Source organism: Mustelus asterias, chromosome 7, assembly GCF_964213995.1.
Source record: "Mustelus asterias chromosome 7, sMusAst1.hap1.1, whole genome shotgun sequence".
Classification (NCBI taxonomy): Eukaryota; Metazoa; Chordata; class Chondrichthyes; order Carcharhiniformes; family Triakidae; genus Mustelus; species Mustelus asterias.
Window position 1 is genome coordinate 48458604 of NC_135807.1, and position 24869 is coordinate 48483472.

General features: G+C 44.3%; 1 protein-coding gene across 1 annotated transcript in view; it reads left to right on the forward strand.

Moving 5' to 3' along the window:
• LOC144495472 (cyclic nucleotide-gated channel beta-3-like) overlaps window positions 1-24869 on the forward strand; it is an 84633-nt gene that overhangs the window by 54764 nt on the left and 5000 nt on the right. The window contains exons 13-14 of the mRNA XM_078215489.1: window positions 4330-4413; window positions 14026-14144. Coding sequence (XP_078071615.1) covers window positions 4330-4413; window positions 14026-14144 — 203 coding nt within the window. The remainder of the gene's footprint in view (window positions 1-4329; window positions 4414-14025; window positions 14145-24869) is intronic.

Sequence of the window (24869 nt, forward strand, 5' to 3'; positions counted from 1 at the left end):
CCTTCATATTATACTGCTGCTTCATCCCATTGGATCTGCCAAAATGGATCACTACACACTTATCCGGGTTGAAGTCCATCTGCCACTTCTCCGCCCAGTCTTGCATTCTATCTATGTCTCGCTGCAACTTCTGACATCCCTCCAAACTATCCACAACACCACCTACCTTGGTGTCGTCAGCAAACTTACCAACCCATCCCTCCACTTCCTCATCCAGGTCATTTATGAAAATGACAAACAGCAAGGGTCCCAGAACAGATCCCTGGGGCACTCCACTGGTCACTGACCTCCATGCAGAGAAAGACCCCTCCACAGCCACTCTCTGCCTTCTGCAGGCAAGCCAGTTCTGGATCCACAAGGCAACAGCCCCTTGGATCCCATGCCCTCTCACTTTCTCAAGAAGTCTTGCATGGGGGACCTTATCGAATGCCTTGCTGAAGTCCATATAGACCACATCCACCGCTCTTCCTTCGTCAATGTGTTTGGTCACATTTTCAAAGAACTCAACCAGGCTCGTAAGGCACGACCTGCCCTTGACAAAGCCGTGCTGACTACTTTTGATCATACTAAACTTCTCTAGATGATCATAAATCCTGTCTCTCAGGATCCTCTCCATCAACTTACCAACCACTGAGGTTAGACTCACCGGTCGGTAATTTCCCGGGCTGTCCCTGTTCCCTTTCTTGAATATAGGGACCACATCTGCAATCCTCCAATCCTCCGGAACCTCTCCCGTCTCCATCGACGATGCAAAGATCATCGCCAAAGGCTCCGCAATCTCCTCCCTCGCCTCCCACAGTAACCTGGGGTACATCCCATCCGGTCCCGGCGACTTACCAACCTTGATGCCATTCAATAGTTCCAACACATCCTCTTTCTTTATGTCCACATGCTCGATCCTTTCTGTCCACCGCAAACCAGCAGTACAACCACCCAGATCCCTTTCCACCGTGAATACCGAGGTAAAGTATTCATTAAGCAGCTCCGCCATTTCTAACGGTTCCACACAAACTTTTCCCCCTTCACCTTTTAAGGGTCCTATGCCTTCACATCTCATCCTTTTACTCTTGACATATTTGTAGAAAGCCTTGGGATTCTCCTTAATCTTACCCGCCAAGGCCTTCTCATGACCCCTTCTCGCTCTCCTAATTTCCTTCTTAAGCTCCTTCCTACATCCCGTATACTCCTCTAAATCCTTAACACCTCCTAGCTCTCTGAACCTTCTGTACGCCTCTCTTTTCTTATTCACCAGGTTCATCACAACCTTCGTGCACCACGGTTCCCGTACCCTACCAACACCCCCCTGTCTCATCGGAACGTTGTCATGCAGAGCTCCAGACAAACATTCCTTGAAAATCCTCCACTTTCCTTCGGTACTTTTCCCCAAGAATGCCTCCTTCCAATTTACCCGTCTAATTTCCTCCCTGATGACACTGTATTTCCCTTTACTCCAGAGAAACACTTTCCTAGCCTGCCTGATCCTATCTCTTTCCAATGCTATCGTGAAGGAGATAGAATTATGATCGCTATCCCCAAGATGCTCACCCACCGAGAGATCCTCCACCTGTCCAGGTTCATTAGCCAGCACCAGATCAAGTACAGCCTCTCCTCTAGTAGGCTTATCCACATACTGTGTCAGGAAACTCTCCTGGACACACCTAACAAACTCCTCTCCATCCAAACCCCTAGCCCTAGGGATATTCCAATCTATGTTTGGGAAATTAAAATCTCCCATCACGACAACTCTGTTATTCCTACATCTCTCCAGGATCTGTTTCCCCATCTGCTCCTCAACATCTCTGTTACTATTGGGCGGCCTATAGAAAACACCCAGCAACGTTACCGACCCCTTCCTGTTCCTAACCTCCACCCACAGAGACTCCGTAGTCAATCCCTCCACGGCGTCCACCTTCTCTACAGCCGTGACACTATCCCTGATCAACAGTGCCACTCCCCCCCCTCTCTTGCCTCCCTCCCTGTCCTTCCTGAAACATCTAAAACCCGGCACCTGAAGCACCCAGTCCTGTCCCTGAGACATCCAAGTCTCCGTAATGGCCACCACATCACAATTCGAAGCAGCAATCCACGCTCTAAGCTCATCCACTTTATTCACTACACTCCTGGCATTAAAATAGACACATCTCAGACCTTCAGCCTGAGCACTTCCCTTCTCCATCACTCGTCTAACCTCCCTCTTACCCTGTTTACATTCCTTATCTATTTGCGAGCTAACCTCCTCGCTCTCAGTCCCCTCATTTCGATTCCCTCCCCCCAACCTTTCTAGTTTAAAGTCTCTCCAGTAGCCTTAGCCAACCTTCCCGCCAGGATATTGGTCCCCCTGGGATTCAAGTGCCACCCGTCTTTTTTAAACAGGTCACACCTGCCCCTAAAGAGGTCCCAATGATCCAAGTACCCAAATCCTTGTCCCTTGCTCCAGTGCCTGAGCCACGCATTCATTCTCCACCGATTCCTGTTCTCACTCTCCCGCGGCACAGGCAGCAATCCCGAGATTACTACCTTTGCATTCCTCTTTCTCAGCTGTCTACCTAACTCCCTATATTCTCTTTTCATGACCCCTTCCCTCTTCCTACCTATGTCAGCAGTACCTATATGCATCACGACCTTCGGCTCCTCTCCCTCCCCCTTCAGGATTTCTGGGACTCGACCAGAGACATCCCGGACCCCTGCACCAGGGAGGCAAACCACCATCCGAGAGTCCCGTCTGTGTCCGCAAAAACGCCTATCTGACCCCCTCACCGTAGAGTCCCCAATTAGCACTACCCTCCTTTCCTTACCCTTTTGCACTACTGGGCCAGGCTCAGCTCCAGAGACACTGCCACCGCTGCTTCCCCCAGGTGGGCTGTCCACCCCAGTAGTACTCAGACAGGAGTACTTATTATTAAGGGGCACATCCACCGGGGTGCAACTAGGGATGGGCAACAAATGCTGGCCAGCCAGCGACACCAATGTCCCACAAATGAAAAAAAAAGCATCTGACTTCTGAGTTTTCCAACTAATCACAGAATGAGTGGAAAGATTTCTATTTAAAGGGATCTTAACAGGGATCAGAATGGCTGCATTCCAGTAAGCAAATATTAAAAGTTGTCCCCCAATTCTAACTTTTCCCTGCACTCCAACTGCAGGCTTTGGGCCCCATAGTTCTCTCCCCTTTGAATGTTTCAATTCAACCTGTCTCCATCACACTCTCAGGCAGTGCATTCTAGACATTAACCACTCATTGCATGAAAGTTTATACTTGTGTCGCTTCTGCTTCTTTGGCCAGTTACTTTAAATCTGTGCTCCCCTCATTCTCGATCCTGTCATGAGGGGGAACAGTTGCTCTCTTTCTATTCATCCCTGACCCCCCTCTCAAATCTCCTCTCAGCTTTCTTTTCTCCAAGATAAACAACCCCAACTTTTCTAGTCTGTCTTGATAACTGAAGTTTTTAATCCCTGGAAACATTATTTTCTGCACTCTCCCTAATACTTTCTCATCTTCCCTACAGTGCGGCACCCGGAACTGGACTCAATGCTCCATCTGAGGCCGAACTAGTGTCTTATACAAATTTAAAATCATTTTCTTTGTTCTTGTGCTCTATGCCTCTGTTAAAATAGCTTGGGATATGGTATGCTTTATTAACCATGCTGTCAACCTGCCACCTTCACTGACTTATGTACATATATAGTAGGCTCCCCTGGTCCTGCACCTCATTTAGAGTTGTACCCTTTATTTTATGTTGTCTATAAAAGTGTCTATAAAAGTCTATAGCAAAGTGATAGAAGGTGTCATCAATATAGAAATCCAATGGCACTTATTCAGCAGCATCCTGGTCATTGATCATAGAATCCCTACAGTGCAGAAAGAGGCCAGTCAGCCCAACAAGATGGAGAATTGACTTGCATGATTTTAGAAATGTCTGTGCCTTAATGCATTGGAAAATGTAAATAAATCATATACTTTGTTTCAAGTTTCCCTGTTAAAATCCAGAACTGAGCAGGATGGTGTTGGGTTTTTAAACATGCTGATTCTTTTTTTGGGACATTTAACTCGAACCTGCACCCCTCCAGTTCCCACCCAGTTAAAATTCTACCCAAGATTTCACATATTCATTCATTCCCATATCAATATAACTTTTGCATTTCATGTAGATATCCCCACATCTTGGAAGAACCAATTTGTTGGTTCACCCCTACTGTTGTATCCATAATTCAGTAAAAAGGGAAGTAGCACTATTTCCTTGGTATTTATAGATTTAGTATTGTCTAAAAGCCACTAAAATGTATATCTGATTGGACTTTAATCAATATTATATTCTCTTGTCTCTCCAGGAGTGTGACCAACAGATGATATATGACATGCTGCTCAGACTGAAGTCGGTTGTATATTTACCTGGTGATTTTGTATGTAAGAAGGTAAACTTCATTTTTCTCACGATTGTCAGATGTGCCTGATTAAATTGAATTGAACCTACACTTCAGTTGTGTAACATTGTGTTCAGAATTAGCACTGAAGTCAAATTATAAATATCTGAAAAAAGTGAGGCTTGCCAAACCCCCTTCACAAAAATATTTGATAATTATATGTCATTATGGAAATGTGATAATTGAATTACATTATAGGCATGCAGTAGAGAAATGCAAAGACTGACAGAAGCTTTCACTGTTAATGTAAATTATTATTGGGAAGGCATAATTAAACATTATTAGAAAAGTGGATTTGATGCAGAATTTCACAGGCAGGAAAAAATAATTCACGTCTTCAACTCCTTCTTTCTCTTTATTATTATTTAAAATGCAAAGTAGATCTTTTTGTTTACAACATCTTTTACTGCCATGCTGCTAATTACAGTCTCAGACCCGTGTATGATAGTTGTGATTGTGTTTCATGTCTGGACTTCTATTTTTAATTATTTGATTTGTTACGTTCGCTCAAAATGTTTCCTTGCTCATTGATAATTATGATAAAACAGCCCATAAAGGCAGAGCTACAACTGCTTGTCCACGAAGCCTTCCAATAAATCCTTTTTTGACTCAGGGAGGCACATGAGTCATGCTTGATTTCACTCATGATAGCATTACATAAAATGATGCATCTTAATTACATTGCTATCCTCATGCCTACTGTTTCCAAACAAGCCAAACTGTGTCAGCTGTAGCTCAGTTGGTAGCACTTTTGCCTCTCAATCAGAAGGTCATGAATTAAAGTCCCAATTCTGAAAGCATGTAATTAGGCTGATGGTTAAATACCACGTTCAGGGTACTGCACTGAGTTGGGCGGGATTTTCTGGCACTCCCCTTTCCCCCCCCAGTGGTGGAATCTTCTGGCAGTGGGACCGACGAGCCACACACAAAATACCATAGCCATAGGCGGGGCCAGAAGATCCCACCGGCAGCCAATGACAAGCCCACATCCACTGTTGGAAAACATGCACGGAGGGTGGACAGAAAATCCTGTCCTTTTGTCTTTCAACTGAGGCATTAAACTGAGCCTCCATCTGCCCTCTGAGATAAATGTAGAAGATTTCACATCAATAGTTAAGGAAGAGTAGAGGAGTCCTTCCAGTATTCTAGCCAAAATGTATCCTTCATCCAACATCTTAAGCAGATGATCAAATCTTTAATTTCATTTCTGTTAGAACAGAGAACACAGGGTGCCTGCAGTACAGAAGGAGGCCATATGGCCCATTGAGTCTCTACCGACCACAATCCCACCCAGGCCCTACTCCCAAAACCCCACACATTTACCCTGCTAATCCCCTGACAGTAGGGTCAATTTAGCATGGCCAATCAACCTAACCCGCACTTCTTTGGGCTGTGGGAGGAAACCGGAGCACCCGGAGAAAACCCACGCAGATACAGGGGAGAAAGTGCAAACTCCGAGCAGGATCTTCCTGGGTGCAAATTCACTACCAGCAGTTACAACAGATTGCATTTCAAAAGTACTTCATTGCTTGTAAAGGACTATCAAACGTCCAGAACAGCACAACATAAAATAATCATTTCATTCAGATTTGCTAGTTCATCATGCAGGAATCCTTTCACTGAATTTATCAACTGAACATAATCCTAAATGTTGCTAAGTGTTGTTATGGACAGGAGAGAGATGAATGGAATGATTCTCTCGTTTTTTTCACCTCTCAATGGACCAAAGACACCGGATGTGTTATTTTCCGGTCCCATCAATGTCTGCAGAGGACGTAAACAATGGGAACCCGTTGACAGCGGGAGGTCCAGAAAATCACGCAGCCAGCCAATGGCGGGCTGTCTTAACCACAGCAAAACCAATGGGGGGGGGGAAAATCACACAGGCAGCCAATGGCGGGCTGTCTTCACCCGAGGGGGGGGGGGGGGGGGGTGCGGCTGCGGAAAATCCAGCCCATCATGTCTTAACAAAGATGTTTTAACCCCTAGAGTGGCGTAACTTTCATGAACAAGTTTTTTGGTAATTATTGAAAGAAACACCCAAGAATACACAACTGCGTTCATACATACACACACATTGAAGAAAAGTTTGTGGTTACCCAAGTAGCCTGTGTGTGTGGCAGTTTAGGATTTCAAGCATTCTCTGTTACACTTGTTTTTCATGATGTGGAGATGCCGGCGTTGGACTGGGGTAAACACAGTAAGAAGTCTAACAACACCAGGTTAAAGTCCAACACTTGTTTTTCCACAGGTCAAAAACTTGAAACAATACAGGCTTGTTTTTGTCATCCACTGAAGGGAATCCTCTGGTAATTTTAGAAGGAATGATTTACTGTTGATTTATGTTTGCAGCAGCAGATTTCTCTTATTCCACTCCAGTCAAGGTACAATAGTGAAGCCCTGGTACAGTTTGTCAGGTAGAGTGTACAAGCAGAAATTTACAGCCTCACTCGTCCCGAAACCGAAAAGCCCTGCCCGAAGTCAACGGACCTTTCCATGGTCTGCCCCTCGCCTGCTCCGATTCCTGTGGCAGGCGGGATGGTAAAATTCCGGCAAGGGTCTCTGCCTACTGGTGTAGAGTTTTTCCCTTTGCTGGTATAGATGTTCCAGTTCTACCTGCTCAGAATATGCCTTATTATATCTCCCAATCAGAAACTAATATCTGTCATGTGCCAAGACCATCTCTTTCCATTGTCCTCATGAATAGTTTCTGATGGCTAAGCCATTGTCAAGCAATGGAGTTGGGGCATCCCTCATCCACACGCCATCCTGATGAAATAGAGCTTTTCATCACCATTTTCCGGATTTCAATTTTGGAGTCGACTGCAAATCTATTGTGAAACCAGTCTTTTTAATTAGTTGGAGAAGTGCATCCATTAACCACAGGAAGGGTTCTCTGCATTTTAATGACTTCTCAAAGATATATCCAGCAAGGGTCATTTGCATTTTAATGACTCCGTCAAGACTAGTCCAAACATGAGAAATAGTTCAGGGTTCCTGCAGTTCCATGTGCATTGATGGGAAAGAAAATGCCACCTGACTTCTTAGCTTCGTTTTGTTTTATAAAATAGTGTCCATGTTTGGTTTCTATTTCATACATTCATGTTCATATCTTATAAGTTCTCAGTAAGCCCTTTAAGATTTACATTTACAATTGTTGGCAGGAAGGAAGGACCTAATGTAGAACACTCTGTCCTGTGACATGGGCAGGTTTTTTTGAATGGCGGGGTTTGCCACCCAACCACCCAAAGTGCCAGCGGGGAATGCACCTCCACCCATAATCCAAAGAGTGTTAATTAGCTTAAGACAAGACTTCCTCTCACCCCTTAAGGGGAGAGTCCTGCCTCTACAATGCTGACCAATCTGATTAACTGGAAGCGCAGTAGTCCCAGCAGTGCCAGTAACACAATGGGCTTGACTGGGAGGGCAGGCAGTGTCCAGATTCTAGGTTCCGGAGTCCAGGAGCGGCTAAGTGGAGGTGGTCTTATGGTGTGGTGGGTAGGTAAGACCCAAACAGGATAGGACTTATAATAGAGCGGCCAAGAGGAGGAAGCAACTGCAGGGGGCAGACTGTGCATGTGCGTGCATGTACGCATGTGTGTGTATGCCTTCCGAGTACGATGTGGGAAAGAAGGCCATTGAATTAGATGACCGACCCCCTACCCCTCTGAGTCCTGAGCAGGGTGACTTTCTGGACTTTCCCCTGCATCTGAACTCCTCCTGCAAGCCTGAAAATTGAGGCCTAGTGGGAAATGACCCTTAAGCGGTTACTAATTACCTACTTAAGGGGCTCAATAGGGGCAAGGGCAGGCAGGAGGGCCGAACTAGCCCACCATAACATTGTGGATAGGTTAGAATGGGCAGGAGGGTGGTGGGCAGGTCATCCAAGGAATCTTTACAGAGTTCCCCATGCCTGCAAAACAATCATTGGGGGACCTCTCAATCTATAAACAAGTTATGGGGACCCCTTAGCTCGAACCACCACACCAGTGATATCTCTGGAGTCACATTTTATGTCACTAAAGGAAGAAGTCAATAAAAAAAATTTTCCTAGACTTCCTGTACCATGCAATTCTAACATTTATAACTGGATGACAAGGAGTGACTCAGAGGTGAAGAACATAAAAATGTTTAAAAAGTCCATCAGACATGATGTAGCTACATACTCTGTTGGTTCATTCACCAATCACTCAATAGCTTAGGAAAGACAAATTTAGGGAAAAAACTAGGAAATTAACTGAGGAATTTCACTGTTTCCACTTTGCAACTTTTGAAAGACTGAAAGAAAGTAGTACTCAAAGCAGTGTTGAGAGATTCTAGCTTGGTATATTGCTTCCCTGGTGCCAGGGTCCAGGATGTCTCTGAATGGGCAGAAAGCATTCTGAAGGGAGAGGGTGAACAGCCAGAGGTCGGGGTACATATTGGTACTAACGACATAGGCAGGAAGAGTGATGAGGTCCTGCAGCAGCAGTTTAGGGAGTTAGGTGGAAAGTTAAAAAGCAGGACCTCTAGGGTTGTAATCTCAGGATTATTCCCTGTGCCACGTGCCAGTGAGGCTAGGAATAAGAAGATAATGCAGCTCAACATGTGGCTAAACAGCTGGTGTAGGAGGGAGGGTTTCAGATATCTGGACCATTGGGGTCGCTTCAGGGGCAGGAGGGACCTCTACAAGAAGGACGGGTTGCATCTAAACTGGAAAGGCATAAATATTCATTGCAACAAACATTACATTTGCATAAAAGATGACTAGACCAATCATCTGAAGGCTACTTTCCAGGAGGAATGAAGAATGTAACAAAGTAGAGGCCAGAAGAATAAATGAAAAATGTTTGCATTCACTGAAATTAACATTAGCATAACACCATTACCATCGGTATACACATCTAAACTGTGTTCAATTCCCGGCTTGGGTCACTGAGCTTGCAGAGTCTGCACATTCTCACCATGTCTACGTGGGTTTCCTCCAGGTGCTCAGGTTTCCTCCCACAGTCCGAAAGACGTGCTGGTTAGGTGCATTGTCCATGCTAAATTTTCCTTCTGTGTACCTGAACAGGTGCCGGAGGGTGGCGACTCGGAGATTTTCACAGTGGCTTCATTGCAGTGTTAATGTAAGCCTGTAATGTAATGTGACAATAATAAATAAACTTAAAGGGTGCCCAATGCTATTTGTGTGCAATCAGTCACTTCAGTGGATATCATAGGCCTCCTACAGAGTTATGTCCCCAGTGGGGTGGAAATCCTACCCCCAACAGCTGTCATCCAATCAGAGGCTGGCAGCTTGTTAGAACCACTGGGAGCGGTGGCTGCTGCCAGTAATTCAGTAATTCGCCAAGGACTATCACTTTGTCCCTGGAAAAAAGTGAGTTTGAGTGAGTTGAGGGTCACGGGGAGGGGTTTGCTGATGTTGGGGGTGATGCAATGGCAGGAGTTGGCTCTCAGCATCCTCCCCCCACATTCCAAGGGTCCCTCGCTCAGATATCAGGTATTTTTGAATAAGACACCACCCTGGACCCTTCAACAGGGTTTGCTGGGAACCTTCAGGAGGGACGGGAGACGAGCTCGAGTTCAGGACAATCCCTGAGCCATCACTAAATTCTGGTGGGCTCAGGGATAATGTCCTTTAAGTGTATCAAAAGAAAAGAAAAAAACAGAAAGTGCTGGAAAACTTCAGCAAATCTGACATCATCTGTGGAGGGAGAACATCAAGTTCATATTTTGAGATCAACATGACTGAGGACAAGTAAAAATGTTGAAATTTTATAGAAATTTTGCTTTTTGTTTAGCCAAACACCAGTCTGTATCTTGTTTTTGTTGTCAGATTAATCTGACCTTTATTCTGCTACTAACATTTAGCTTGGACCTATTCCCTGTTTTGTTACTAATACCATTACCAATCCCTTTGTATTTTGTTCCATGACATCTTTGGTATTTAATATCCTTTGCCTCATCCCTGACCTTCCCCTTCCTTTTATATTCCCCCTTCTCAACAGCAAAAAAATCCATCACATTTCTACCTCTCTTTCGTTCTGCAGAAGTCATATTGGATTTGAAACATTGACCGGAATTCTCCAATCCCATATGCCCCACCAATGTTGCCAATAAGAACAGAGAATTTGGCACTTAGCCAAAACTCCATTCACTGCAGTGGGACCGGAGAATCCCAGTCGCAGGTGAGGTCGGAAAATTCCGACTGCTAACTCTGCTTTTCTCCTTACAATGCTGCCAGACTAGCTGAGTTTTTCTGGAATTTTCAATTTTTCCACCTATACTTCCTTCATAAGGATGATGGCATCCTCCTCCGGTCAGTTGGAAACCACTCTGCGTTCCTTTTCCATCTCTAGGAACGCCTCCAGGGAGATGTACTAAATCTTGGAACAACCCTTGCTGGCATTGCCACCATTCCTCTGCTGTTCCCCTTGTTCAGCTTTACCATGGGCCCTGTGACTGCCATCAGACACCAGACTCCCCTTTAAAAATAGTACCTGCCTGACACCCACAATTAGCCGGCTTGCCCGCCTGCTGGCCGTTGATGAACTCTGCATGGCAAAATCGGTAAGGAAATCCCAAAAGCAACCTGTGCAGCTGTTCAGTCCAGATATGATCCTGCCATTGGTTTTTCACAATCAGTAAAATCCAGCCTTCTGTCTTTGTCTTACAAACCACAGCCTTAAATTCTCTATTAGCTCTGGACTACATGCTGCTGACTTAATGGTTCTCTAACAGTTTCATATCGAGGTTGAATGACCCACAGCTGGAAACTAATTCCATTATACAGCCTTGAGGCTTAACTTGCATATTAATGCTGTATTGAAGTCCCAATTAAAAGCAACCTGTGAAACCCAGATGTCCCAAAACTGGATGACCTGTTAAATGTTCCCAATTCTAGATTTATATTTGTTTCGAGCACATACTATTACTACATGCCACGTACAACGCTCATTGTGCTTCCAGCTATATTCAGTGACAGTAGTGTGAAATTGTGACAGTGAATTAAATGCTTTATTTCTCTGCATTGTTTAGGTTAAGATGATAGTGTCCTAATAATATTAAAATTAATAATTTATTATTATACTAAAATTAGGTCATTAATACTAAAATATTTCACTGGCATAAAAGGACTGGTAGGGCCCGATTTTACCATTTTCATTCTAAGTGCTGAATCTGGGCGTAATTCAGATCCGACTTAGAAATCTGCTCTCAGGCGCCCCGATACACACTCAGCCTGAAAAAAAAATCGCGGGTCCCATTCGCACTGTGGGCAGGGCTTAGCGCGGCTGGAACGATCGGAGTTCTGAACTGCGCATGCGCAGTTAGAAAAAAAATTGAAAAAGCGCGCCCGTGTCAGATCACTTCCGGGCCGCAGAAAGCGGATAAAGTGTCCGGGAGCAAAAAGCGGGAGCGATGGTGCACACACACACATCACCCCTTATCCACCCTCCCACTATCCACACACATCGCTGTCCTCCTTATCAAACCCCCCCCGCTGCCCAGACCGATCGCCACCTCTGCCCCCCCTCCCCCCCACCAATCACCCGCAGAGTGGCAGCGGACCCCCATGCCCCCCGCCCCTCCACCAGAGATCCATCTGCCCCCCCCAACCAGAGATCCACCTCACCCCTCCCACCAGAGACCTATCTTCCCCCCCACCAGAGATCCATCTGACCCCTCCCCACCAGAGATCCATCTGGCTCCCCCCCCCCCCCCCCCACCACTAGAGACAGATCTTACCCGCCTCACTCCCCCCCCCCCCCAGAGAATGGTCTGGCCTCACTCACCCACCCCCCAGAGGAACATCTGACCCGCCTCCTCCTCCCTACCAGACAACGATCAGCCCTCCCCTCCCCCGCTCCTCACCAGAGATACATCTGACCCTCCTCCTCCTCCTCCCCCCCCCCCAACCAGACAACGATCAGGCCTCACTCCCCTCCCCCCCCAACCAGAGAATGGTCTGACCCGCCTCCCTCCTCCCCCCCACCACCGATCTGAGTCAGGGAGTCGTTGGAAGCACTGAACGCGCTCTTCAGCAACTGGAGCGCCCGATTCAGACTTTTATTTAGTAGGTTCATTACGGTACTGTTCCGGATTGGCAAACGCGGTGGTAAAGGGGGAAATGCTGATAAAGTTGGGCAGGCAGTTCATTAATTCAATTTAAACGCATGCAAATGCATTTAAATCACCGTTGCACCCGTTTTGGGCGTGAAGCGGATCGCAGCCATTCCCGGGTTTCAATAAAGTGGCAATCTGCGTGGGCGTGGATCGCGTTAATGACTTCACACCCGACTTTACCACGTTTTCGCGCCCGAAAATGGACGCGATGCAATGGTAAAATCGGGCCTGTAATATCACAAGAGGCAAGAAATCGAGCGTGAACCTAGTTTTTTGCCTCTCGGATGATCTTACCGGCTCGCCACACCGATCGACCGGTGTGACAAGCTGGTAAGATCGCCCCCCCCAATTTTCATGTTATCAAGATGCATGGAAGTGCCTCATGAACAACTAATCACAGCTTTGAAGGAGTGCCATTGTTATACATGAACATGACAGCCAACATGTGCATGGAGATTGGAAGTTGGAATGAAATGAAAAGTAAAGAATTGGATAAATAAGAAACCAAAACCATGCTGAGGGCTTGTAAGCTGCAGATTAGACTAGTAGCAGGGTGAAACCAATGCTTTGTTCAGCAAAGTGCAGTCTAGCAGTCCAGTGGCCGAGATCACAGCCACGCCACCTTTTTTCTCTCAGAGAGTATCAAGCTATTGTGCAAAAAGCAGAAGAAGTCTGTCCGTGTTTCAACCCCAAAAGCTCTGTTCCAAATGAGCAGAAGGTCCCCAAAAGAAAACTATAGGTTGATGTGATAATTATTTGCTGGGTTTGGCTCATTGTGTTAAAACCTAAGGGATGTTGTTTTGGGGAAGGTTTATTCTCAGAGTTTAGGAAAGTAGATAGATTAGATTTAGCGGGTGGTAATTCAAGTATATTGTCTATGTAACCATTATTGTAGTTAATTGTAAATGTTCTTTGTCGTTGCCTTTCTTGTTGTGCTTTAAAGTTTAATAAACTTTTTGCTATTTGAATATTTACAGCAAGACTGAGTCCTTTCCTCACCAGGCTCCATCTCTTTTCTCACATTTGTTTTCCAAGCCACAAAGATATGTTGTTAAGAACCAACGTTTCAAGTTTCCCTTCTGGAATTTGGAATGTCCTTGCATTGAACATCAGCGGTGTTCAGAACAATAACAAAGTCCATGAAACATCAATAAGTTAAAATAGCCAATTAAGTTAGAGGGATTGGATGAGGAATGGATGTTGGCCTGGTCCTCAAAGAAATACATGGTCTTCTTCAAACATGTGCCATGGCATCTATACAAGCAGGTGGGGCTGCAGTACTCCTGACCATGTCGCTTTCCCTCAATATTACACTGCAGTATCAGTCAAGGTGATGTGCCGAGGACCCAAAATCAAATTTCAATCCACAAACTTTCGATTCAGAGATCCTAGTGCTAAGGTTGAGTCAACTAATTTAAGGACTTCGACATTAGAGAGCATGGGACAAGAATTTGTGACAATGTTAAATGGTTCTTAACCTCGTGTTTTATATTTCAGGGAGATATAGGCAAGGAAATGTACATCATCAAGGCAGGACAGGTCCAAGTGCTTGGTGGACCGGATGGCAAAAAGATTCTGGTTACCTTGAAGGTTGGATCAGTATTTGGAGAAATCAGGTAATGTTGTTGTGGTTTAGGAATTGAATTAATTAACATTAATAAATTTTAAAAATACATATATGTCATAATATTAAAGATATTATACCCAAAAGTTTTATGATGAGTTTTTTGAAATTTTTTGAAGGTTATACAATTTGAAAGCAATGGCATTTGAATGTATTGATGTAAAATTTCAGGGAAGGCCTTTGGGCAAATTGGAAACAAAACAGAACTGTCTTGTGGTTAGATCCTTCACCATAGCCAAAATTAATTACTTAGCAAATGTAATTCCTCTATTCAAGAAGACAGGAAGCAAGAAACTACAGTCCAGTTATCCTTACACTTATCAGAGGAAAAATGCTAGAATCTATTTTTAAGGAAGCTTTAACAGAGCTTGTACAATGGTAACATTCCCATCTCTGGGCCAAAGCTCTGGATTTAACTCCCACTTCTGGACTTGATGGCCACGCAAGGCCCATTGATAATGTGGCCAAATAGGTTGATTATCAGCCTATAAATCCTTCCAATATATCTTCCTGATGACAAATGGCAAGAGCAGGCAAGTTTCCTGGTCAGCCATATGACCAAAGGGAACTGCAAATCATTGTTGTAGTTTGCCAAGCATAATCATGGACCAATCCAATGGAAATTCCTAGGCACCAACAACCTCATAGGACCTGGAGGAGAAGGATAACAGGACATTTAGAAAATTTCAATGCAGTCAGGCAGAGTCAGCATTGTTTCATGAAAGGGAAGTCATGTTTCATTAATATATTAGAGTTTCTTGAAGTACCAAGCAATGTGGATAAAGGGGAACCTGCAGATGTGGTATACTTGGATTTCTAGAAGGCCTTTTATAAGGTGTCACATCAAAAATTCCTACACAAAATAAGGGCTCATGGTGTAGAGAGTATTAGCATGGATAGAGGATTGATTAGCAAATAAGAAACAAAGAGTAGGGATAAATGGGTCATTTTCAGGTTGACAAGCTGTAACTGGTGGAGATGCACAGAGATCAGTGCTGTAATCTCAACAAGTTACCATTTATATCAATGACCTGGAGCAAGGGACAAATTGTATGGTTGCTAGATTTGCTGATGATCCAAAGATAGATAGGAGAGTAACTTATGAAGAGGACACAGGGGTGGGGCCGGGGGGGGGGGTGGGGGGGTGCGCGGGGGGGGGCGATCTTACCATTGTGCCCAGCTGGCAAGCCAGTAAGATCGCAAGAGAACCGAGAAATCAGTTTTGTGCCCAATTTCTCATCTCTCGCAATCTTACCGGCACCACATATCGGGCATGTTCAGCCTTGCACCCAGAATGGGCGTGAAGCAGAATGTATTATGTAAATACATTTAAATCTTCATTTACATAGAATTAACGAGCCTGGGACAGAATTGTTCAGGCTCACTTGCCTCCATGACCTTGCTGGAGAAGGTTCTCTCCGTGAGGATCACTTATGGTCCCCCATTAATGGGGACCAGATGTTATGGCCTCGCCAGGAGAATTGGAGGCCATTGAGGTCCCCCAGGGAGGTTGGGGGCAAGGGGGTTGCCTCTTGGGCAATATCAGTTTGGCACTGCCAGTCTGGTGTCCTGGCACTGCCTACTGGGCACCCAGGACTGCCAGCTTGGTACTTTGGCAGTGATCCAATTTGGTGTGATCCAATTTCTATGAATAAGCAAACTCTTAGATAGGCTAAACATACAAACGCAAAAATAAGGAACAGAAGTAGGCTACTGAGCCCTTCGAGCCTGATTGAAACCTCAACCCCACATTCCTGCCTACCCCAGATAACCATTCACCCACTTGTTAATCGATTATCTATCTAGCTCTATCTTTAAAAAATTTAAAGGTTTTGCTTCCACTGCCTTTTGAGGAAGAGAGTTCGAGAGACACACAATCCTCTGAGAGAAAACATCCTCATCTCTGCCTTAAATGAGCAAACATGGCCTCTTTCTCACTCATACATTAAAGGTAGGATAGAGAGAAAAGGATTTACAGGATAAAGACCAACCACAGAGGAGAAACAAAAACAAATCATTGTTTCACATGACTCCAAAGTCCAGAATCAAAGTCCAACAGTGTAACAGTGTGTTCTCTCACAGAGGTCAGCAGGCTGAAGACTGATGCTAAATTATTCACACTTCCAGTAGTGATGAGGATCCACAAAGGGATAGGCACATGAGAAGAATTAGCCTTGGAGGCAATGGGACAAAAAGCCAGAAGTCCTAAGAGAATGAGTGTAGATGAGGATAAGGCATTCACCTGGATTGAGACCTTGTTCTGAGCTGCTTCTTGCTAGATGGAAGATGGCAGACTGATTGGCAGTACAACAAGGCAGTGTAATGGGTTCTCCCAGCTAAGAGAAAATGTGACCCCCAACTCTCTCCTTTGGCTTTGACAGATGTATGTCCCTTTGTCTGGATTCTTGGGATTGTTCGTGTTCCAATCGTTAAGGACTTCAAAGGAGGTTTCAGGGTACTTTGTCCTAGTAGACACGCAGGGCGGGGATTTGCGACTGCAATCGCACCAAGATTGGAAAGTCCCTTCCGAGGTCAACAGACCTTTGCATGGGCTGCCCCCGCACACTACGATTTCTGTGGTGGGCAGGATGGGAAAATTCTGCCCATGGGGTCTCCATTGGCCAGGCCCAGCTGAGGAAATGTAAAGTGCATTTGTATTGCTCCCTTTTAAGTCAGTTTCTGAAGCTTACAGAGTTGTTAGAACCCTTCATAGATAACAAGATAGCATCTTCTTTGATACTGCCATAAAGTTCCTTTTTGTTTGAAAGTCACAGGTAGTCATGGCCTGTCACTTTGAAGTCTTTATCCAGTTTTAAAATTTTAGGAAGTAGTGATAATGTATATATATATAAAAAAATATATCATAGAAAATATAGTGTGAGGTCTTAGCTCCAATAAATCCCACGCTGCCTCGGAGAAATAAATTCGATTTCATTTTTGTTTGTTTTATGTGGCCGTTGGAAGGAAGAATATGAAGTGAAGTATATACACATTCTCTCATTCACACTGACACGTCAGGCAGGGGCAATGGCAGTTCTTTGCTGCATTTCCCTTTTGAGATTTAAACGTGGATCAGAGTATCAGCAAGGACTTTGCCTGGTCCTGGGATTTGTAAGATTTATGTGACTTGGGCAGATTCAAAATTCATCTGTCGGGTCTATTCAGGGGTAGTGTTCTGAACTTTCCTCTGTTGGGGATCAGGCGTAAGTAAACCCTTGGTTTCAGAGCTCTGCCTGTCCAACCCCTGATTCAGATCCTCAAAAGCATCTTGGGTTTCTCTGGGTGGTTAGCACTCAGGAGGTGATTGATTGTCGAGCTGCTCTTGGCCATCCGCAGGGGAATGCTGCCAATCTCACACTGTAAGTGCCGGGTCTTTTGATCATAGAGCTGGGATGCTCTTATCCAGCTTAGCTCCTCCCTGTCCACTTTGGTAACCTGTGGGTTCAACTGTTCAGACCCAGGGGCTGTGGATAGGCTGAATGTCAAGAGATTGAGGGACTTTAAAGGGCCTTTGGCTTCTTTCGGGGATTCCAGTTCAGCATCCAGATCAGGCACCAGCACAGTTCTGGTGTTCCAACTTCCGTTGGTGGGTGCTTTGGGTTGGTATAACAACAGGCCAGCAGTCAGTCCCTGAACTTGGGCCAGCATTTCTGGGCCTGGATGACAGGATTGTCCCTTCGGGAAAGGGCTTTTTCCACATTGATACCAGGTAGGGCTACAATGCACAGTTAAAATGGATTATATTAAAGGTGGTGGGTAACCCTATTCCTATTATTCCCTTTATTCCTATTTAATGTTAGAATGGAGGTCTCTGCTATACTTCAGTAAAGTCTCTAACCATTTCCTTTCCAAGCTTAATAACCTGCCTTTCTTCAAGCTCTTCAATTACATGGGGCAAATTCCTCACTAGCTCTTTCCCTGCTCTGGGACTTCTCTGGTCCCTATTTAATTCCAGGATACCATGGGAATTTATTTTAGATTCTAGTGGACTTTCTTGGTCCTCTTTTAATTTTACTGGCTTGGTTTTAGCCATGCTACATTCAAGCAGCCCTCACCTGGTGGTTATGCAAACATACAAACATATGAAATAGGAGCAGAATTAGGCCATTTGGTCCCTTGAGTCTGCTTTATTATTCAATAAGATCATTGCTGATCTGTTTGTGTTTCGAGTTCCACATCCCCATCAACCCCCAATAACCCTTGATTTCCTTGTCCAAAAAGAATCTATCTACCTGTGTTTTAAAAATATTAAATGACGCTGTTTCCATTGCCTTTTGATCCATAGAGAAAAAACTTCCCCTCATCCAAGTGTGGACCCTAATTTTAAAACAGTGGCCCCTAGTTCTGGCCTCACCCACAAGAGGCAACATTCTTTCCACGTTCATCTTATCAAAACCATTCACGATTTTATCTACTTCGCCCCTCGTTCCACCTTGTTCAAAAAAGGTTATAATTGCTGGGTTGTATGCCCAACAATTACAGAGCTATCAGTTTAATGACGGTGTTGGAAAAGCATCTAGAAACAATTATTTGGGATGGAATTAATAATCATCCAGAAAAATGTGGGTTGATTAGGAAGAGCCAGTATGGATTTCTTAAAGGAAAATCGTGTTTAACTAACTTGCTGGAGTTTTATGAAGAACTAACAGTGAGGGTTGATAAGGGTAATGCTGTTGATATGGTGTACATTAACTTCCAAAAGGCATTCAATACAATGTTCAATACTGTTCAATACAGTGCCACACAACAGACCTATTAAAAAAGTTGTAGCTCATGGAATAAAAGGGACAGTAGGAACATGGATATAGAATTGGCTGAGTAATAGGGAAAAGCAAGTAATAGTTGATGGTAATTTTTCAGGCTGGAGGAAGGTCTGTAATGGAGTTCATTAGGGTTGAGTATGCTTTTCCTTGCTTTTCCTGATGTAAATTAATTATCTCAATCTTGGTGTGCAGGGGACAATTCCAAAGTTTGCAAATGATAGAAAACTTGTAAGCATTGTAAACTGTGAGGAGGACAGTCTAGAACTTCAAACAGGTATAGAAAATTTGGTAGAATGGGCAGGTTGGTGGCAGAGAAATGTGAGATGATTAATTTTGGTAGGAAGAACAGGGACAGACAATCTAAAAAAAAAGGGAGGTTCAACTCCAAAGAGTGTGCAGGGGCAGGAGGACCTGGGTGTATATGTGCATAAGTCATTAAAAGTGGCAGGGCAGGTGGAGAGCGTGGTTTATAAAGCATATAGTATCCTCGACTTTATTAATAGGAGCATAGAGTACAAGAGCAAGGAGGCTACACTTTAGGAAGAATGTGAATCCATTGGAGAGTAATGAAGTATAGAATCCCTTGGGGGCGGTTTCACTTTTTTGGACCTTGACAGATTTGGTTGGCGTTGGCCTCTTTCGCTGGCTAATACCTTCTGCCAGCCAACCGACAGTACCAGCCAACTCAAGAACAGCTTCTTCCCTGCTGCTGTCAGACTTTTGAATGGACTTACCTTGCAATACGTTGATCTTTCTCTACATCCTAGCTATGACTGTAACACTACATTCTGCACTCTCTCGTTTCCTTCTCCATGAACGGTATGTTTTGTCTGTGTAGAGCGCAAGAAACAATACTTTTCACTGTATGTTAATACATGTGATAATAATAAATCAAAATCAAATCAAAGGAGGAAAGCAATTCCTGCTACAGGTAGTTTAGGGACAATTGTTATTGTAACAGGACCTGAAACAAGCTTACACTCTAGGTGGACTTTATGGAGGGTGGTAACACAGATCCTCCTCTCACTCCATTGATCAGGACTCTGATTTGCAGGGTGACTTGTGGTTAGGTTTAAGTTTTCCTCTGGATGATCTCTGTGTCCCGGGGCAGTACAACAGAGTTGCTCATATTTTGGGACTGATAGGGGAGCAATGTTCCTGAAAGGACAAAAATCTGGAAGTTTTCTGGGAGTTTGGTCATCTCAGACACACATTGTGCCATGCCCTCGAATGCGTAAGTTTCAGCAGCAAGAGTCTCTGCCTGCTCTGCTGCACCATAAGAACATAAAAAATAGGAGCAGGAGTAGGCCATCTAGCCCCTCGAGCCTGTCCCGCCATTCAATAAGATCATGGCTGATCTGATAGTTGTTTAGTTCCACTTACCCGCCCGCTCCCCATAACCCTTAATTCCCTTATTGAGCAGTAATCTATCTACCTGTAACTTAAACATATTTAACGAGGTAGCCTCCACTGCTTCAATGGGCAGAGAATTCCAGAGATTCATTCCCCTCTGAGAGAAGAAGTTCCTCCTCAACTCTGTTCTAAACTGACTCCCCCTTATTTTGAGGCTGTGTCCTCTAGTTCTTGTTTCCTTTCTAAGTGGAAAGAATCTCTCTGCCTCTACCCTGTCTAGTCCCTTCATTATCTTATATGTCTCTATAAGATCTCCCCTCAGCCTTCTAAACTCCAACGAGTACAGACCCAATCTACTCAATCTCTCCTCATAAACTAACCCCCTCATCTCCGGTATCAACCTGGTGAACCTTCTCTGTACTCCCTCCAAGGCCAATGTATCCTTCCACAAATAAGGGAACCAAAATTGCACACAGTACTCTAGTTGCGACCTCACCAGTACCCTGTACAATTGCAGCAAGACCTCCTTGCTTTTATACTCCATCCCCTTCGCGATAAAGGCCAACATTCCATTTGCCTTCTTGATCACCTGCTGCACCTGCAAACTGAGTTTTTGCGATTCATGCACAGGACCCCCAGGTCCCTCTGCACAGTAGCATGTTGTAATTTTTCACCATTTAAATAATAGTCCATTTTACTATTATTCCTTCCAAAATGGATAACCTCACACTTGTCAATGTTATACTCCATCTGCCAAATCCTCGCCCACTCACTTTTCCTATCCAAATCTCTCTGTAGACTTTCCGCATCCTCTACGCAATTCGCTTTCCCACTCATCTTTGTGTCATCCGCAAACTTTGTTACCCTACACTCGGTCCCCTCCTCCAGATCGTCTATGTATATGGTAAACAGTTGAGGCCCCAGCACCGATTCCTGCGGCATGCCACTAGTCACCAACTGCCAACCAGAAAAGCACCCATTTATTCCAACTCTCTGCTTCCTGTTAGATAGCCAATCCTCAATCCACGCTAACACTTTACCCCCAACTCCGTGTACCTTAATCTTCTGCAGCAACCTTTTGTGAGGCACCTTATCGAACGCCTTCTGGAAATCTAAAAACACCACATCCACCGGTTCCCCTCTGTCAACCGCACTCGTTACATCTTCATAAAAATCCAGTAAATTTGTCAAACACGACTTTCCCTTTATGAATCCATGCTGCGTCTGCTTGATCGAACCATTTTTTTCCAGGTGTCCTGCTATTTCTTCTTTAATGATGGATTCCAGCAATTTCCCAACTATGGACGTTAAGCTAACTGACCTGTAGTTACCCGCCTTTTGTCTACCTCCTTTTTTAAACAGTGGCGTCACATTAGCTGTTTTCCAATCAGCCGGCACTTCCGCAGAGTCCAGCGAATTTTGATAAATTACAACCAACGCATCTGCTATTACTTCTGCCATTTCTTTCAGTATCCTGGGATACATTCCATCCGGGCCTGGGGACTTGTCTACCTTTAGTCCCATTAGCCTACCAAGCACTACCTCTTTAGTAATAGTAATCGTTTTAAGGACCTCACCCCCTGCAGTCCCACGACCGTCAATTTTCGGTAAGCTATTTGTGTCCTCTACCGTGAAGACCGACACAAAAAACTTGTTTAAGGCCTCGGCCATTTCCTCATTTCCCATTATTAAATCCCCCTTCTCATCTTCTAAGGGTCCAACATTTACTTTAGCTACTCTTTTCCTTTTTATATATTTGTAAAAACTTTTAATATCAGTTTTTATATTTTGTGCTAGTTTAGTTTCATAACCTATCTTTCCTTTCTTTATCGCTTTCTTAGTAGTTCTTTGTTGTTTTTTAAAGCTTTCCCAATCTTCTAATTCCCCACTAGTTTTGGCCACTCTGTACGCATTGGTTTTTAATTTAATACTCTCCTTTATTTCCTTAGTTATCCACGGCTGGTTATCCCTTTTCTTACATTCCTTCTTTATCACAGGAATATATTTTTGCTCAGTACTGAGAAAAATCTCCTTAAAAATCCGCCACTGTTGCTCAGCTGTCCTACCAACTAGTCTGCACTCCCAGTCTATATTAGCCAATTCTGCCCTCATCCTATTGTACTCCCCTCTGTTCAAGCAGAGGACACTGGTTTGGGACCCTACTTTCTCACCCTCCATTTGTATTAGAAATTCAACCATATTGTGATCACTCATTCCAAGAAGATCATTAATTTTACCTGTCTCATTACACAGGACCAGATCCAAGATAACTTGCTCCCTCATAGGTTCTGTAACATACTGTTTGAGGAAACCATCCATTGGGGCATCCTTCGGAGCATTAAGCCTATGCAGCTCTATTAGGCCAACAGTCCTCCCACACATTCTCCAGCGCTCAGGCCTGGAATGTCTATTTAATTGCAGAATTATACCTGCCATATCATAACACCTGGCTTAGGGCATGTAGAGAGCCTTTGTATAGTTTCCTTTAAAGTTGGCTTCTGCACCTCACATGGCCATTAGCATATCTTCAGAGAAAACGAGGTGTCAGCTTCCTTGATACTGCCAGAAAGTTCCTTTTAGTTTGAAAGTCACAGTTAGACATTGCTTCAGTCATTTTAAAGTCTTTGTCCAGTTTTTTTTTTAATTTTAGGAAGTAGCCATAATGATATATATAAATATCGATATATTTCATAAAAATATAGCGTGAGATCTTAGCTCCATTACAATCTTATTATCATAACATTTGATCAGAAGTGAGTTGCATCAAGATTCCAGTCTTTGCAGTCTGTAATCAATATAATTTTAAAACTTGTTCATAAAGCTAAAATGTAGTTTAGCCGCTTTAGGCAATTCAAAGGAGGGAATTCTAGCTGCTGGCAGGATTCCAGTGGCACAACGTATGGGCCAAACAGATTTTCAGGTTCAGTAATAGATCCATTGCCAGGCCTGGATATAATTCATGCTCTGCTCCATAAACCAGTGAAGGTAATCCTCTATTAACTGCTACTGGATAAGGGGGATATTAAATCTTGGAGGATTTTTCACTTTTTAAAGAATTGTTCAAAGTACAGCTCGGAATTGCTTGTCTCTCTCTTAAATGGGATAAAACTCATGAAATGTGTAGAGTTCCATTTATACTCGTAAGTCAATTTAAGACTTTAGTTGAATTACTATAAACTTTTGACTTTTAACTTTGGGTGCTGGGAAGGAAATAACAATTTCTGTCAAGGGCAGAGTAGACTAATATCTTCTGAATATGAACAATGGCAAACAGAAAAAGATCTACTGGTTCATCAAGCCAGTTCCACCTGACTGTAATGCCTAATGCATCACCATGCATATCCCACCCTACCCTATCCAAAAGCCAGGTAATCTTAGGGTTGAATTTTAGGGAGCTCCGCAGTCCTCATGCCCAACTCCTTGACTAAAAGGTTGGGGATAGGTGGCATCTCCCCTGCAGCAATTTAACTCTTGATGCAGTATTACTTGCTTTAACTTATACTCTTGTTTCTGAAGGAAGTTCAGCCTTAAGTGCTGCCAGGCAGTCCCAGCATGCTGAGGAGGCCAAGCAAATCCGGGCTCAGTCAGGAGGAGCAAGGGGTATGGGGGTACTGGGTTCAAGAGCTCAGAGGGAGGGTTAAGGGGGGGAAGCAACCTGGGAGGAGGTCATTTGATGCACCCCGGGTGCCCACAAAGGAGGTCATGCCCGCTACCTTTCCTGGTACTTGCATGTGCAGCCATAGCTGCAAGGTTTCCTGTCACCATGGGCTAAATACTGGGGAGGAAGGGGAAGAGGGGTGAGGGCGAAAGGAGGATGAAGCTCTTATGTGGCCATTTCAGGCCATTATTAGATTCAAGGGTGTACGGGCAACCTGACACATTTAGTGCACCCTGTAAAATCAGCCAGATGACATGCAGGCCCCCCCCGACTGGATTTTGCAGAGCCCCCGCCTCCAAAGTCATCAGCAGGGAGCTTAAAATCCTGCCCACAGTGATCTTGTAAGTAACAGTTTGCATTTAAAGTTTAAAGTTTATTTATTAGTCACAAGTAAGGCTTACATTAACACTGCAATGAAGTTACTGTGAAATTCCTCCAGTCGCCACAGTCCGGCACCTGTTCGGGTCAATGCACCTAATCAGCATGTCTTTTAGACTGTGGGAGGAAACCGGAGCACCCAGAGGAAACCCACGCAGACATGGGGAGAACATGCAAACTCCATACAGACAGTGACCCAAACAGGGAATCTGACGGGGTCCCTGGCGCTATGAGGCAGCAGTGCCAACCACTGTGCCACCGTGCTGCCTCTTAACAGAAAAATGACTCAAGGTTCTACACAGAATCATAATCAGACAAAATGAATCAGTGCTGTGTCCGAAAAGACAAAGTCAGTAATTACTTAATAGGGTGGATTTTAAGCATGGTCTTAAAGAAATAGAGGTAGACAAGCAAAGAGGTTTTTTATATGAGATATATTTCTGAATGTCATTGGCCTTGTCAGCATTTATTGCCCTTCCCTAACTGCCATTGTGAAGTTGAGCTACTTTCTTGAAACATGGGCGGCACAGTAGCACAGTGGTTAGCACTGCTGCTTCTCAGCTCC